General features: G+C 41.6%; 1 protein-coding gene across 6 annotated transcripts in view; it reads left to right on the top strand.

The window, feature by feature from the left end:
* Window positions 1–14843, top strand: part of SEMA3D (semaphorin 3D) — a 131930-nt gene that overhangs the window by 115095 nt on the left and 1992 nt on the right. For all 6 annotated transcript variants that reach the window (XM_062491663.1, XM_062491668.1, XM_062491664.1 and 3 more), the window contains 3 exons: window positions 1051–1208; window positions 3198–3262; window positions 5467–5606. In XM_062491663.1, the coding sequence (XP_062347647.1) occupies window positions 1051–1208; window positions 3198–3262; window positions 5467–5606 (363 nt within the window). The remainder of the gene's footprint in view (window positions 1–1050; window positions 1209–3197; window positions 3263–5466; window positions 5607–14843) is intronic.

The following is a 14843-nucleotide window of genomic DNA, read 5'->3' as shown; positions in this document are numbered from 1 at the left end:
CAGTAATTTGTGTACCCAGGCTGGTAATTATTCAGGGAAACAAACCTTTAGTCATATGGTAGTGGGATTTGTAAGTGAAGCCAATGCACATTCTTTTTCCAGCCTCCAGAAATACTTGTCTCTTTACAATCTAGTAATAAATTATTATTACGATTTTTGTTTTTTATTTTTATTAGTAGTCAGGAGAGATCAGGGCCTCACTGTGCTAAAATCTGTATGCACACAACCAGTCCCCCTCCTCTAAAATTGCAGCCTGAATCTGGGTGGTCCAACCCTGGCAGTGCAGGGGCCAGTCCCAGTGCAGTATCTCCTGATGGGAAACGGTTTTATGGCAGCTCCAAGCTCTGTGATGGCTCCGTGCATGTTCAGGAGGCAGTGTGACACCAGAGCCACCCCTCCCTGACCCGCAGAAGTGGTCAGAGAAGCTCTGGCACAACAAGGCTCACTCACACGGGAGGAGGTGTTTTGCCTTTCAGGCACGCAGAGCACAGCTGGGTCCCATCTCCCATGAAAAAAGGTGGCAGGCCAGATGGAAGTGTTGCGTGAGCCAGCTCCAGCTTGGACCACCCTTGGCTCCACAGGCAATGCACTCGCACGCTGGGGAGAGGGGAGTAACATTATCCCTGTTCTACCTCAGGATCAGAAGCAGAACATGAAGTTTATTCACACAAGGTCACCCCTAGTTCCCAGATTGTTAACATCATGACTGTCCAGCCCCTCATTTTTAAATGTATTATTATGCCCTTCTTTCCATCGTTTGGCTCTGATCTTTTACTACAGTACACATCTAAAGGTGTGAGGGTGTTGAGTGCTGGTGTCTTTTCCAGGACTGCAGTCGCCTTTCTTCTCTGCTGTGTTGCTGGACTGGGTGGGCACTGACCAGTTCACACTGAGCCCTGAGAAACATTTTACTAAAGGAGGAATTTTTCCCTTGTTTTATAAAATCTGGGATAAGGTTAAAAACATGCAACTGTGGCACTGAAGAAGGGAACTTTTTACACTGGCTACTTGGAGAACACTCCTAATTAATTTGCTTTGCCTGATTTGCAGCAACAATTGTACATTGGTTCCAGGGATGGATTGGTTCAGCTCTCTCTGCACAGATGTCACACGTATGGGAAGGCTTGTGCAGACTGCTGCCTTGCCAGAGACCCATACTGTGCCTGGGATGGAAACTCTTGTTCCAGATATGCTCCCACTTCTAAAAGGTAAGAAAAAAACACGATGTGCTATAAAAGATCTTGCAGCTTGCAAGAATTTTTGATGTCCCGATTCATAACTTGTTGCCTTTTTACTTAGCATATCATTTGCCTTAAAATGTGATCATACTCTGGCCATGTTTCACATTTCTTTTCGAAGAGCTGTGAAGACAACATAGCTTTGTTTAAGTGTGTGTGACAGCAACTTGGCTACTGCAGCTAACATCATAAATCCATCACTTTCCTTTTTTATGCTGAATGCTTTAAGGAACAAGATGCTCAGATGGAGGTCCAGGTTGCAGCTAACTCTACCCAAGAGGCAAGAGCCTCTCTTAAGCTTCTGACTTTTTCATAGTAATTAGAAAGCAGAGTTTAATGTAGCATCCCAGGGTGGTCAATAATAAAATGTGTTTAATTCCCTGACCTAACCCAACAATTGTATTTGTGGTCTAGCCATGAGATGGAGACAGAGATTTAAGTACTATGATTTGACCACATTGGCAGCAGTCTTTCCACAGTGAAAGAAGCTTCATCTGAATTTTATATACCCACCAGCACCTTGGATCTGGATGGAGGGAGAGCATACTGCAGGGTCTAGCAGTGCAGTGCCTGAGCTGCTGGATCTGTCTCCTGAAGTTTTTGGCTGATTTATCTGGAACCAAAGTCCTGCACAGCCTCTTCATTCCACAAAGTCCTCCTGACAGTAACTCTTGTGGTGGGGTTGCAGTTTGAGCTCAGGCTCTGGAATGACACTTTCTACATTAGGGGTCACAGAGCTAGGTCCTGAGCCATTGAAGTTAATGACTCATAAGTTATCATTTCATGGTGTCGAGAAATTTATGTGTTCTACCTCATAGCCAAAACAAACTAAATTCAGAGAAGCATAAAGGAAAGGAGAAAAGCAAGTGTTCAGGCTCACTGCAAAGTTAGTCACACATGAGCCTTGCTGAAGTCTGGGGTAGGCTGGGACAGGGAGATCTTTGGTCCATGCTTTTTAACAGATGTGCAGCTTGGAGAGAAGGCCAAAAAGTCTGTCTCCAAAACAAAGGATGACTGGCCCTGGGAATCCTGCAGTAGATCAGTTACTTGAATGTTTTCCTTCCGTGCTGAAGGTTGTGCTTCCAGCATGTCTACAGCTTCTGCCTAGTGGACTGATCAGCTTCGGCAACCTGATCTCCTTCCGAGGCATTGCTCTGTGCACGGGAGGTCCCACTGCTGCTGCTTGTGAGGAAAGAATCACTTCCTTCCTGGGTCTCCAGTTCTTCTACTGTGAAATTGAAAAAGTTTCCATTTTTTCCATAGCCCTTGTGAGATAAATGTAATCATACACAGAGGAAGAGTTTGCTTTCTTTTTAGTGCTATTACACTGAAATGGCAGTAAATCATGGTGAGTTCATGTAACACACCCAGAGATTGGCTGGCAAGTCTCAGACCATTGCTTTATGTTCTTTCAGTCCATAGAGATGAAAGGTAACTAGATTTGTAAATTGTTTGTTAGCAAACTAAAATACAGGCTCTTCTCTCTTCATTTTAATAATTAGTTTGTTAGTCAGTATTACCTTGGGCTAATACTGAGCTTTATTTTGAATATCACCTCTTGAACTTCAGATCTTCTTCATGATCTACAACATGGAATATTTTTAGGTATTTGCGTCATAGTCCACCCCACCATTAGACCTGTGCTCCTAAAGCAAGTTCAGACACTATTTCTGTCACTGTATTACACGCTCTTTATTTTAGGCAGATCTTTTCTCTTGCTTTTTCTCTTTCTCCTCCTAGCAGTTTCCCCAAATCACAGGCTCTTCTCTTGATGTCAGTTATACAAATCTCTCTAGGCCACATGCTGCTTTGAGGGTGACTGGTTTTAGTTAAGACTCTAATTGTCAGCAGTAGGATGGGAGCAATGCAAGGCCACATCTGCTGAGCTCCTCTGTATTTTGTTGTTGCATTCCAGCAATTGTGTCTGAAGTGTTACAAGTTTGCATGCTCTTCCCATAGGCGAGCCAGAAGGCAGGATGTCAAGTATGGAGACCCAGTTGCACAGTGCTGGGATGTGGAAGACAGTGAGTATTTTTCACCTTTCTCTCTCTTTTGTCACTTAGGCAGCAGATTTTGCTGTGAGGGTCTCTGTCTCCAAAAACTTGCTAAGCTCAATGGAACAGTTGCCTTTGCCGTACTTCATATCCATTACCCCTCCCACAGTTAAATTTTCAGAGCTGGAGCTGGTAAGGGATAACCAGCATTGGATGTCACCTTTGCATCCCTGATGGCCAACCCTCCCCAGCACTCACACCAGGCAGGGAGATACGCCCCTGACACCAAAACATCACACACATCCCTGAAAGTAGCTGATGGGATGTGCATGATTCTCCATCCAGAAACAGCGCAGCAAATCCCACAAAGGAAGCCTGCAAGGTTGGGTGGGGAACATGCCATCTCTCCTCTGCCACTTGACACAGGCCCCAAGGCTGAGCTGCAGCTGCCAAACCAGCCCCTTCCCCTTCCCACAGCTACTTAAATACTCCTGTTACTAAAAAGAACCTACCCCCTTCTCCCTGCCCGCTTCCCCCTCCCTTTCCCACACCCTCTTTTCAGATGCCAAAGGGTCTGGCTGCTCCTCTGGCATCTGCAGCCCTTGTCTCTCAGTGAGCACTGTCAGTATGAAACCCTGCGGTTACGCAGCAATCTCTGTGGCAGCATAAAATAAATGAATAGCATTCAAACCCAAGCGTGGCTTTGTCTGGGGTTCTTCTAGCTGCTTATTAAAGTGAACAATCCAGACAAAACAGTATTGATTGTATCACCACGTTGAACACTGGCTTTGGGACAAGCCATCCCTTCCCACTGATCTCCGGTTATTCCGTGCTGCTGCGGTGCTGGGTCCCTGCTGCAGACCTCAGTGGGAGGCAGTGCAGAAATCAGAGCTGCTTGCAAGGGGATCAAAGCCTGAAGTCAGTTGCACAGTCTAGAGGGCTCTGACTGTACATGTGTGCTTGCAGACATAGTTAAAAAGTCAGGGTAAGATCTCATTTCCATCAAAGTCAACGACAAAACTCCGGTTCATCCCAAGGGCCAGAATTTCCTTGCTTGCTGCTTGCTATGACTCTCCAAACACTGATATCTGAGACTGTGCAAAGCTCAGGGTTATAGAAACCCTAGCAGAAAGGCTGACAGTGTCACATTTTCCTTGAAGGATAAAGAGATACTGGAAGAGTTAGCTTTATTAGACAAATCTACAGTCTCGTAGCACAGAAATTGGTATTAATTCTTTGCCCTGACATAGTGCCACCAATAGCAATTTTATCCACCTGGAGTGACTCCTGTGTGCCATAAACCCATGAAGCTGGTCTTTATCACTCCCCGCTCTTGGCTTATTTAGGCCATTTGTGATAATTAGTAATATTATGGTCCCCAAACTTATTTAAATTCAGTACTCCACTGTGTGATGTTCTCTCCCAGAGATTGTGTTAGGTGACTGAAGTTGTTTGGCTCTATCGAAATCTTAGTGGCACAGGGAAATAATGGAGTGAGCTTTAATTTCTATAGATCTTATACAGGTGCTTGTTGTATTGAAAGCATGATCCAAAATTGTTTTAATTTTGACTTGGAGCTAACTTCTGATTCAGGAGACACCACTGCTTTCACCTTCCTTTCTGTTATTCACAGGACATAGCAAGGGATTAAATCTGCTTCTTAAGGTAAATAAGACACATATAAGACAGACTAGAAAGAAAAATGAAGATGCAGAGATTAGAAATCACTTGCTCAGATTTACAGAAGACCAAGAAAGGATTTCAGATCTCCTCATGGCTCCTTCAGTGTTTGTTCTGAAACATACTACAGAGCATTTCAAATTGCACTGAAGGGAGGCAAACTTCAGTTTACTTTAGCCCTGAGACTCCTTTGGGTGAAGAAACCAGACCATACAATCTAACTTCAGCAGGTTTAGCTCAGATTTAGTAGTTGCATTACTTAAAGGAAAAATACAGGTCAGATTTTAAATTCCTCATAGGTGAAAGCCCCAACTTTAAAATGGAGCAAGCTCATGATACAGATTTTATTGACCTCCTTAAAAACCAGTTGCACTAAAGGAAGGTTAGCAGCCGCCTCTAAATCCTCACAGTTATAGTTTAAGCTAAAAGTTAAGTTTCCTTTTGCGTTTTTATAATTCACTCACTCTTATAGCATCTGTTCTGAATCAGGCTATTTTCCCATTGCTTTAAAAAGCAGGTCAGGGTTAATCTCCTGTACCATGTTTGCTTTCCAGGCATTAGTCATGAAACTGCTGATGAAAAGGTGATTTTTGGCATTGAATTTAATTCAACTTTTCTGGAATGTACTCCTAAGTCCCAGCAAGCCTCTATTAGGTGGTATGTTCAGCGCTCTGGAGAAGAACATCGAGAAGAGGTAAGTTATAATCATCAGGGCAGGTTTCCTCCATAGAGAATTCAGCTGAGCATTGAGAAGCAGGAGTTACTGGGACTAGTCAAAGTTTTACTTTTCCCTGCCTCACCTTAGGTATCACATAGCATTCTGCTATCACCATTTGGGGCATTCAGTGGGGAAGAGAGAAGCCGTTTGCACTGTATCATAAGCAGATTTTGATATTTATTTTGTCTTACCTGCTCATCCTAATAAAAACAAAAAATAAAAAAGGGGGATAATATAGATCAGTGATAAAAATTCAAAGCTGTCGTTGTTGTCAGATAATTAGCACATTTGCTTCAGCAGGTAAAAGTATGTTCAAACCCCTGTGTTTCAATAAAATCTCAGCTCTATTTAGAGTCTGATTGCTTCCCCTTACCATGTTAAGCTGTGTAGCTAAGAATTACATGTATGGTTTGCTGCTTCTCTCCATCTCTCCCCAGAGGAGGAATGGTCTGTGTGGTTAAAAGGCTTTTTATTTGCTTTTTTCTTGTTATTGGAGTCTGATATTTTTGCTTAAACGGCACTCTGCACTGATGCAGAGAATTCAGTTTAAGAATTGCTTCTTGCATCTGGTGTAGAAGGCAGTGAGATTTGTGATAGCGCTTAATTTGTTTGGGATGAAGCTTTGGGGTCCTCACTGATGGAGAAGCTCTGGAGAAGACTCCAGGTCACTGGAAACCCCCTGCACAATTTCCTGACTATTTCTGTCTGAGCTAGTGACAAAGGGGCTCTCCAACATGACCAAAAGGTCAGTGTACTGGGGCTGGTTTGGACTAGGTTTTTGAGTGAGTTTCAAACCTCAGGAGTTTTCATAGCCTTTCTCTTACATGAGTGATTTTGTGTCTGAGGCCAAGTCCTGCTGGGATGGCAACCATGGCAACAGGGAAGGAGAAGGGAAATGAACTGCTCTTTCAAAGGATCTGGTCCCAGGTGCTAGATAAGCTTTTCTGTTAAATGTTCATCCAAGATAAAAATTAGTTTAAATGACAGGAACTATCAAACATACAACTGGTCTTCCACTCTCAGTGATAACTCATCCTATGAGGCTTCCTGAGTGCAGAGAACATGCTGGCCCTTTCCAAAGGCTGGGGAGATGCAGGCCAGGGCAGGTGTCTGTGAGAGAATCACCTCTAGGTGAGATGTGACTCACGGTAATCACCCCAGAGTTGCAGCCCCAGTTATGTTGTGGCCCAGAAAGCCAGAGTTATTGGATACTTCTGCTTTTCTACCAGGTAAAACAAAAGCCTACAAGGCTGTATATTGACTGTAACACTCCAGTACTTTTAATTTATTCCCCTTCTCATACACATGTTTCGGATTGACAAAACTTTTTCCTCCTGCTGGGGGAAAAAAAGCTGAATTAATTTTTAGACAGGTGCATTAGCACCAGAAGAAAGAGATTACTACTTTGAAATGCTACCTGTAACACCCCTTACAGCCCATATGTGGGAAAAAAAACCCAAAACCTTCTAATCAGATGGTCACCCTCTCAGCCACAGGAGGTTGAAGTGCACACCCAGATAAAAAGTGTATAGGCATTTGAAGACCTATGGTCATTCATTTTACTGAAATGGAGTTACCTTTACTCTCCTGTCAGGAGACTCTGTGCTCACATTCCCTAAGGCAGCAGTTTGTAAATGCACTCACATATTCAATCAGGGAAACAAATAAAGTACTTTCTTAATTCTTACCATGTGTTTAAGACTAATTTTAAAGTAAATTTAAGCAGATAGTTAACAGGTTTTTGACTTGGGGGTTGAAGTGAGAGGGGGGTTTTGTTCTTGTTATTTTTCTTTTCTGTGTTTTTTTTTTTTCTGAATGAGAAGTTACGTCAAGTTTTGAGAGGACTCAGTCATTTAAAAAATAATGTATTGCAACTATATCACGAACCGCAAACTTTGCATAAATGAGCCAGTTCCCTGTGAAGAATATAATATTTCTGTATCATAAGAGATTACACATTCAAGACTTAAAGGGCTTTGAAGGGCTGCTTTTGAGTCTTTGTGTCAATTTAAGGAAAAAAAAGATATCAGTTGATTTTCTCATAAATCACAGGTTCATCTAGGCCTCTGAAGGTCATGGAACCAAGCTTAAGCTGTCTTTCTTGTTTGATTGTAGAACAAACTGCAGGGCAAACCAACTTTTGAGCAAATTTTTGGCATGCTAATGTGCATAACATAGACTAAATTAAGGCTACAGTCTTTCTTGACATACTTTTAATTTCCAAAAGGTGGCAGTGGCCTGGCTCCTCCTACTTGTTCTGAGCCAAATGCCACTTACCCAGGCCTGGTGATGTCCAATTCAGCAGGAGTGCCCAGCATGCCAAGGATGTGCACGTTGGGAGGGATTTAGGGAATGTGTGCACGTGTGGTGGCACTAGAAGCCCCAGCAAGCACACAAAATTCATCTTTGCACATTACCAGCAATGTTTACTGAGCTTGCTCTGTGTAAACAGTCTGACATCTGTTTGCATGAGAAAAGTAAATCTTTCCTAAAAGTCTGGATTAACCTCTGAGACAAATTTAGTAGAAAATCTGAAGGAGAAATCTGCACGGATTTTCTACAATATGAATGTTAAAAGTAGGCAAAGAGCTTTTTGCCACACGTTGTGTCTAAAGCCACACCAGTGCCTCTGTGATCTAGTTTTGGTAAAAATCAGCTCGTTGGGTGGTTCTGGGGTTTTTTTTGGTTGGGGTTTTGGGGTTTTTTTGGTTGGTTTTAATTTATTTTTCAGTCTGAAGATAATAGCCTATAGAAATGCATATTCACACATTGATGATTAGAGGATCAGGTCATTTAAAGACAGTGTATAAATATTAGTTTTGTTTGAAGCTTCCCAGGAAATTCTAGTAATAACAATTTCTAGTATTTTGACCCAGCTTATTTTCAGGATCCTGAGAAATTGAACTCTCAACAAACTCAGTTTGCATTTATTGTATTGGTAGATACAATTTTTAAAAGAAACAAAGAAAATAAGGTTTTTGTTTACTTTTTAAAAGAACCATATTGGTGTAGAAATTACATGTTTTCAAATGCGTAAAGTAAAATTCCTAATTTCATTTATGGATCCCTAAATGATTGATCAGGTCTGTAGAGATGCTGAACAATCATTCCTCCTATTTGATGAAATAAAGGTGAAATGGTTAAAATGTTAATCCCTTAATAATTTGCAGATCCAGAAATTGAGGCCTCCAGGTTTTCTCACTTGACTTACCAGTGAAAATGAGTTCATCAGTATAAAAACCTGATTGGAGACCTTCCTAGAAAATCCAAAGAACAGAGTAATTGACTTTCTTTTCAAAGTACTTCAGTTTGACAAAAATACCATATGTGACAGAAACAGTGAGGTCATATATAATGTATAGCTTGATCTTTGCTCAACCAAGTGCATTACCATAATTTTTCCCGTTACAATTATATTTTCTGCTCTCTCTGTCTCCCTTCCTGCAGCAGATTTCTCAAATAACACTGTGCATTCTTTTAGTGCATGTCTCAGCAGTGTAACTTATTGTGATGACGATACCATGCATTGCAAATGACTCCACACACCTGGAACTTAGGTTACGGACTTTTAGTTCCAGGGCTGGAACTGTAACATCTCAGCAAGTCTTTAAACTTGGCTTTACAAAGAGATGGCTTTGCACTGTCCCAGACATGCACTGCAGCTTCCTGAGGGAAGGGAAAGGGCAAAATCCAGACTAGATGGGAAGCATTTGGCTCAGCAGGATTTCCCTGACATTTCACCTTTAAGGTCACGGTTCAGAATGTGACTTCCAGGCAGAGCAACCTGTGGGGAGGGACAGGATCTCCTGTGGTACAGAAGCTGTCACCAGGTTATTTTGCTGCCAGTGGGAGTACATTTCCCTGTAGTTTAGGGCTGTTTTAAGGTCAGGAGTCAAATATCTAGTGTTTTTGTGGTTAGTGTTGCTCACGCAATTGATCATGTTTGTTCCTGTGCGTGCAGTGTTAGTCAGTGGGATGACGAAGAGTGTTTCAGTGCCTGAAGTTCATAAAAAACCCTGGGGATGTCATCTGCTCATAGTGTCTTAAACTGCTGAAGCTCTCTGAAGCTTTAAACAGATACTAGTTATTTCTCAAAAAACGTCCTGTGGTTTTTTATGTATATAATAAGTGTCAGGACTGCAAAAAGCAAATGCGTGGCTCCCTAAAAAGGCATTAGTGTTGGTGCCTCGCTGCTCTGAAAAGCATCAGCCCCTCTGCTTTAGGCTGCGCTTCACCCTGAGTCTCCTTTGGCTCCTGATCTGCCAAGCTTCCACCTCAGCAGCAGGGGACAGAACAAACCATATGGTCTAAAGTGACAGAATAGGTGAAGATCACTTTTAACTTTCTTCTTTCTGCTCTTCTCATAGCCACTGGTGAAAATAAATCCACCAAAAATGCATGGGAACATTCCAGTTTCTCCTTCAGCAGTTCTCACCCTTTCTGCATTCCTGCTCCACAGCCCAGACTGTTTTCCTCATGGACCAAACTTAAGGATCATCTGGTATTTTGGTAGATATGAAAGCTAGACCCACTTTTATGCAGGACATTTTGCAAGGCACAACATTGTGGCCTAGCTCCTCCATCAGAGCAAGGAGATGTTTCATTCCACATTTTAGGCATTTTTTTCACTTTATCCAAGACATAAGTTTCCATATATTTTTGCATCTGGAGGTTTTTGCGTCATGGTGGCCACTTCCTTTGTTACAAACATCTGGTCTAGCAGAATGTTAAGAAAAAAGGCCACAGATTCAGTGCCAGCCCTGAAATCTAAGAGTTGGGTAATGGTTGAGTAAGGCAGAGGACGCACAGCAAGGACTGAAGTTCCAGAGTGTGATTCTATGTTTGAGTCTTTAGTGTAGCGTCATGCCTACGACTCCACACTTTAGGTCAATGAGAAAGAAGGTCAAGAGAGTTGGGGGAAAAAAAAAGGAGATTAATTCTGCAGTCTAATGACTACTTGTAGTTCTCATGCTTTCATTCTTTTATTATATAACTCATTCACTTTTTTTTAATACTTTCAGTGTCTTAAGTAAGACTAATATTTTTTACAGTTTCGTGGGGAAAGAGAAGTAACTCTGAACTGAGTGAGATTTCTGATTTGATTTGGATATATTGTAGGAGTGATAGGAGTGGAGGAGGTTAAAGTTTAATCTCAGAGTAAGAAGTAAAGTTCACCTTGAAACTAATAGGAATCATGCGTTTCCATAATGACGTTGTACCAGCAACACGTTCTTAATTTTTCCTGAGGCTGTTGGTAAATAAAAAAAAGATGTTAAAAAAATTAACTCTACAGCTGTGTTGTAACTGCATTGTTATTTTCCCATACAAGAGAAACAGTCATGTGTAACAATATTGTCAGAAAAACCCTAGAGTGATCTTTATTTCCAGTCAAATGAAGAGGATGAAAAAGAGAACAATAGAAAAACAAAGATGAATGTGAATTCTCTGCAAATGTTCCTCATTTTCTTTTCTCCTTCTCTCAATTTGTTCATGGGTTGCAGCTAACCCATGATTAGTCCAGCTTTACCTCTAGCATTTTTTCACATGTTGATTAATGAGGAAAGGCAGGCTTTGAAGCCACTTTCTTCTCCCAGACAGGTGCAGTGTTTTAACTGTGAAAGAGTTGACATGTGAATTATTTGTAAAGAGGGAGCTATCTAAACACATCATTAGCAAAGGACAAAAAGCATTGACCTAACCTGGTGCCACAGCACTTTCAAATCCTTGGTTGTTTTCCAACTTACTGATTGTTTAAAGATTTGCCATCATTATTGGCAATATTTTTTTTTTCTCTATCATTAAATTCAGGTTGTGAAAATCAACTGTTAGATTTGCATGGGGATCTTTTCCCTTTATCATACATTGTCAGTATCTATTATATGTGCCATAATTCAGGCAATGTAATTTTGGAAAACTTATGTGCTTATCATGAAGGATGAAAGTGCAATTTGTTGATACAAACTTGTCAAAAATCTGCTCCCAATTTACTAAGAAAAGTAAGCTATGGCTAATCAATTGTTTCATTTTTTGTGATTTTTAGGTTGTTTCCTATGGAACAAAACCATGTCTCTTATGTTAGTTTTATTGTATGATCAAATTTAAGGACATGTCAGCAAGCTTTTATGAATTTAAGCCTGTGTACTTCTGAATTGATAAATCCTATTTAGAAATATTTTGGAAGAGTTACTGATTTTGATGTGGTGGGGGGGGGTGAAACAGGATCCACAGTTGAACAAAACAAAATTTATTTTATCTAAGTAGTCTTTTCACTTTCCTCAGAATTTAATAAAATACATTTTACATCTATAGGTCAGGAATCAAAGACTACATTAAACATTCAAGTGAAAGGTTAAAGATCTACTACCAAGTAATGAAATGCCAGGTGTTTATGAAACTCCAGAGCCCTGTGGGGAGGAAAGCAGAGAGGAAAGACAGGAGGAGTTTTGAACCTATGGGTAAAACAACATAAACAGGATACCAAAAAGAGAAGTGAGGGGGCAAAGCAGTAATGAAGTGTTGCTCAATATGTGTGAAATCGGAGCCATAATTTTATCCTGCCAGAGGATAAGAAAGGAATGAACAATGAAGGCACAGAGGAGGAGGTGACAGTCATCCTAAATCAACGTCCAAGGTTAACACAGGACACTGTAGGAGCTCTGCTTCATTAAAAATAGGAGTCATGATGGGCTGGGATTAAGGGACATAAGCTATTTTGACTTATACCTTTCTCTGCAGTATCCCAAGGTAGATAGGGGCACAGCTCCATCAGTTAACACGCTTATGACTAGAAAGGGGTGGCTGATACACAAATGGCAAATAGTTATGAGTAGCAGCGTGCTGGACGGGGGTACAGCAATCTTTTCAAGTCTAGGTCTGCCATTATTCTGCCTTTCTTTCACTGGAAAGAGGCAAAGCCCTAGAGAGGGCACTTAGGACTGGCACCCAGCCAGCCAAAACAGCCAGCTGGAGGCTTTCCAAGTGTGGGAGGTGCACAGCTGTCAAGAAGCTCTAGACTACAATACTGGCAGAGCCACAGGCAGGCAGATGCTACTGCTGTGATTGCATCAAGCCCCAAGCTCAAAGACATCAGTCCTGTTTTCACTCAGACAATGTGGGAACTTGGTCTTTGCACAGTGCCTTATGAAACCCAAATGTCTGGAAGTTAGCTGCTTCTTCCCATGCTTTTTCCTCAGTTTAGCAAACATGTATCTTCATGTTGACATGAAGCCTGGGCAGGAGAAAGGGATTTCCTTCTTGTCTTGCAAAAGCCAGGCCTCCAAGCACTTCCACCTGGTGCCTGCTCCTGATACCCTCTGTGGAGCGCAGCACCACAAGGAAACACCTGCCCTAGACACATTTCTGCCTACAGCTCCTTATTTGTGGATTCTTTTGTAAATTTTATGCTCCTGTTTTTACTGTAGAAAAGGAACATTTACTTGGAGTGAAGTGTCACTAGCTGATCCAGTTGAGGACTTGTGCCCTGTGCTGTGGGTTCTGCTAAAGAAGAGCAGCCTTTTCTAGTTTGTCTGCCTGTTATCTTCTGTGCACGTGCTTGTGGCTTGACCGTAATTGCTCTGGTTTAAACTCTGTGTGGTGAATCAGAAGTAGCTTGTGCTCATGTAGCACCTGTTGTCAGGACAATCGATTTTCCAGGAATTTCCTGAAATTTGTGTAATTTCACCCTCTGGGTGCCAAGTAGACATGCTTATATACAGTTTACAAACAATTAAACTAAAGCTCCCAACACAAACAACTGGGGGAAGAAGCCAGAAAATACTTGGCCAGAGGAACAGGCAAATAGAGCTAAAATTTGACCTGCTTTTGTAGCAGCTGATTTCTTGTGTCTGCTGCTCTCGTATTAGTGGCAGTACACAGGCCTATATCCATCCATCGATATGACTTGCCTACATACCTGTCAAATCCATATGTAACTGAAGGCTGTTACAGTTGAAGCAGTAGGGAAAAATAGTCTCTGTCTCTGGTTGTATTATATTTATGTGTATTGTTTTTTTTCTGGTGATCTCAATATGGTCTCTCAAGCTTTTTTTTAACAATTTCTAAATCATTGTCATAGAAACTTAGAAAAGGGTAAGCGAAAAGCCCTGGAAGGTCATCTCATCCATCTCTTTGCTCCAAGAGACCCTGTTAAGATAAAGTACTAGTGAGTTAGAATCATAACAGATGGAGATTCATATGTATGTATAAATTTTTTCCCATGGAGTAGCAGAGGGAATCGTGTGCAGATTCTTTACATGAAGAAACAGTGTGTAGCTTATCCACTGTGAATAAATCTAATTTAGTCATCTTTATGCCTCCCTGATCTTCATCCCCTGAAGTTTGCTGGAGGGTCAGATGTGCACTCTGGAAAATTTTGCAGATTCTGTGTTGGTTTTTTCTGCCCCCAGACCTCCCCTTCTCAAACCCCCTACCCAGCCTCAAGCTGAAGTTTTCCCCCTTGGCAGTGATGCCACCAGCAGAGCCGAGGCTGCCTCCAGCAGCAATCCAGATCTGTGTGTGCTGGCTGTGCTGCAGCCTCTGTGTGGCAGCAGAACACAGCACGCCTGGGAGGGAACAGCTTGGGACAAACTGGCATCATTTTCAAAGGAAATGCTGGTGTTGAATGTCAGGAGTTAGGGCTCTGCTTTCTACTTCCACCTCTGCTACTAATCTTTATATGGTCTTTGGCAAATCACTTACCTCCTATGGTTCCCAGATGCAAAAATACTTAGGTGCCCAGTGCCCCATCCTGTTTTATGATTTGGTTTTGGTTTTGGCTTGTTTTGTTTTGTTTTGAGGAGGGACGCCTATTTTTTGATTTAGGCTATTTTAGAAATAATTTTCAGATTACCTGATGCATACCTTACCTGACAGTGTTAATAGTCTAAGGTACTCCTTACTTTTAACCTGTGAGACCCTGTATTTTTTCAAATATTTCTATTTGTAAATGAAATTACACCTCCATGCTGTCAGACTTCAGCTCCCACTTGCAATCTTATTATTTTGGGGGGGGGTTGGGTTTTTTTTATTCTTATTTTTCTCTAAGTTATTCTTCACAGATCTTAGCAATAAAAGAGCTGTACTTTGTTGTATTCACCCAGGCTTATTGCCTGCTTTTAATCACATCTCATTGAGTCAAAGCCAGGATCAACTTCCTTCTGTAAAACTTGGTTGAAGAAGATCAGAAACACAGCATTTCACTGTAAAAATCAATAG

This window comes from Cinclus cinclus, chromosome 4 (assembly GCF_963662255.1).
Source record: "Cinclus cinclus chromosome 4, bCinCin1.1, whole genome shotgun sequence".
NCBI lineage: Eukaryota > Metazoa > Chordata > Aves > Passeriformes > Cinclidae > Cinclus > Cinclus cinclus.
This window is presented reverse-complemented; position numbering and strand designations above follow the sequence as displayed.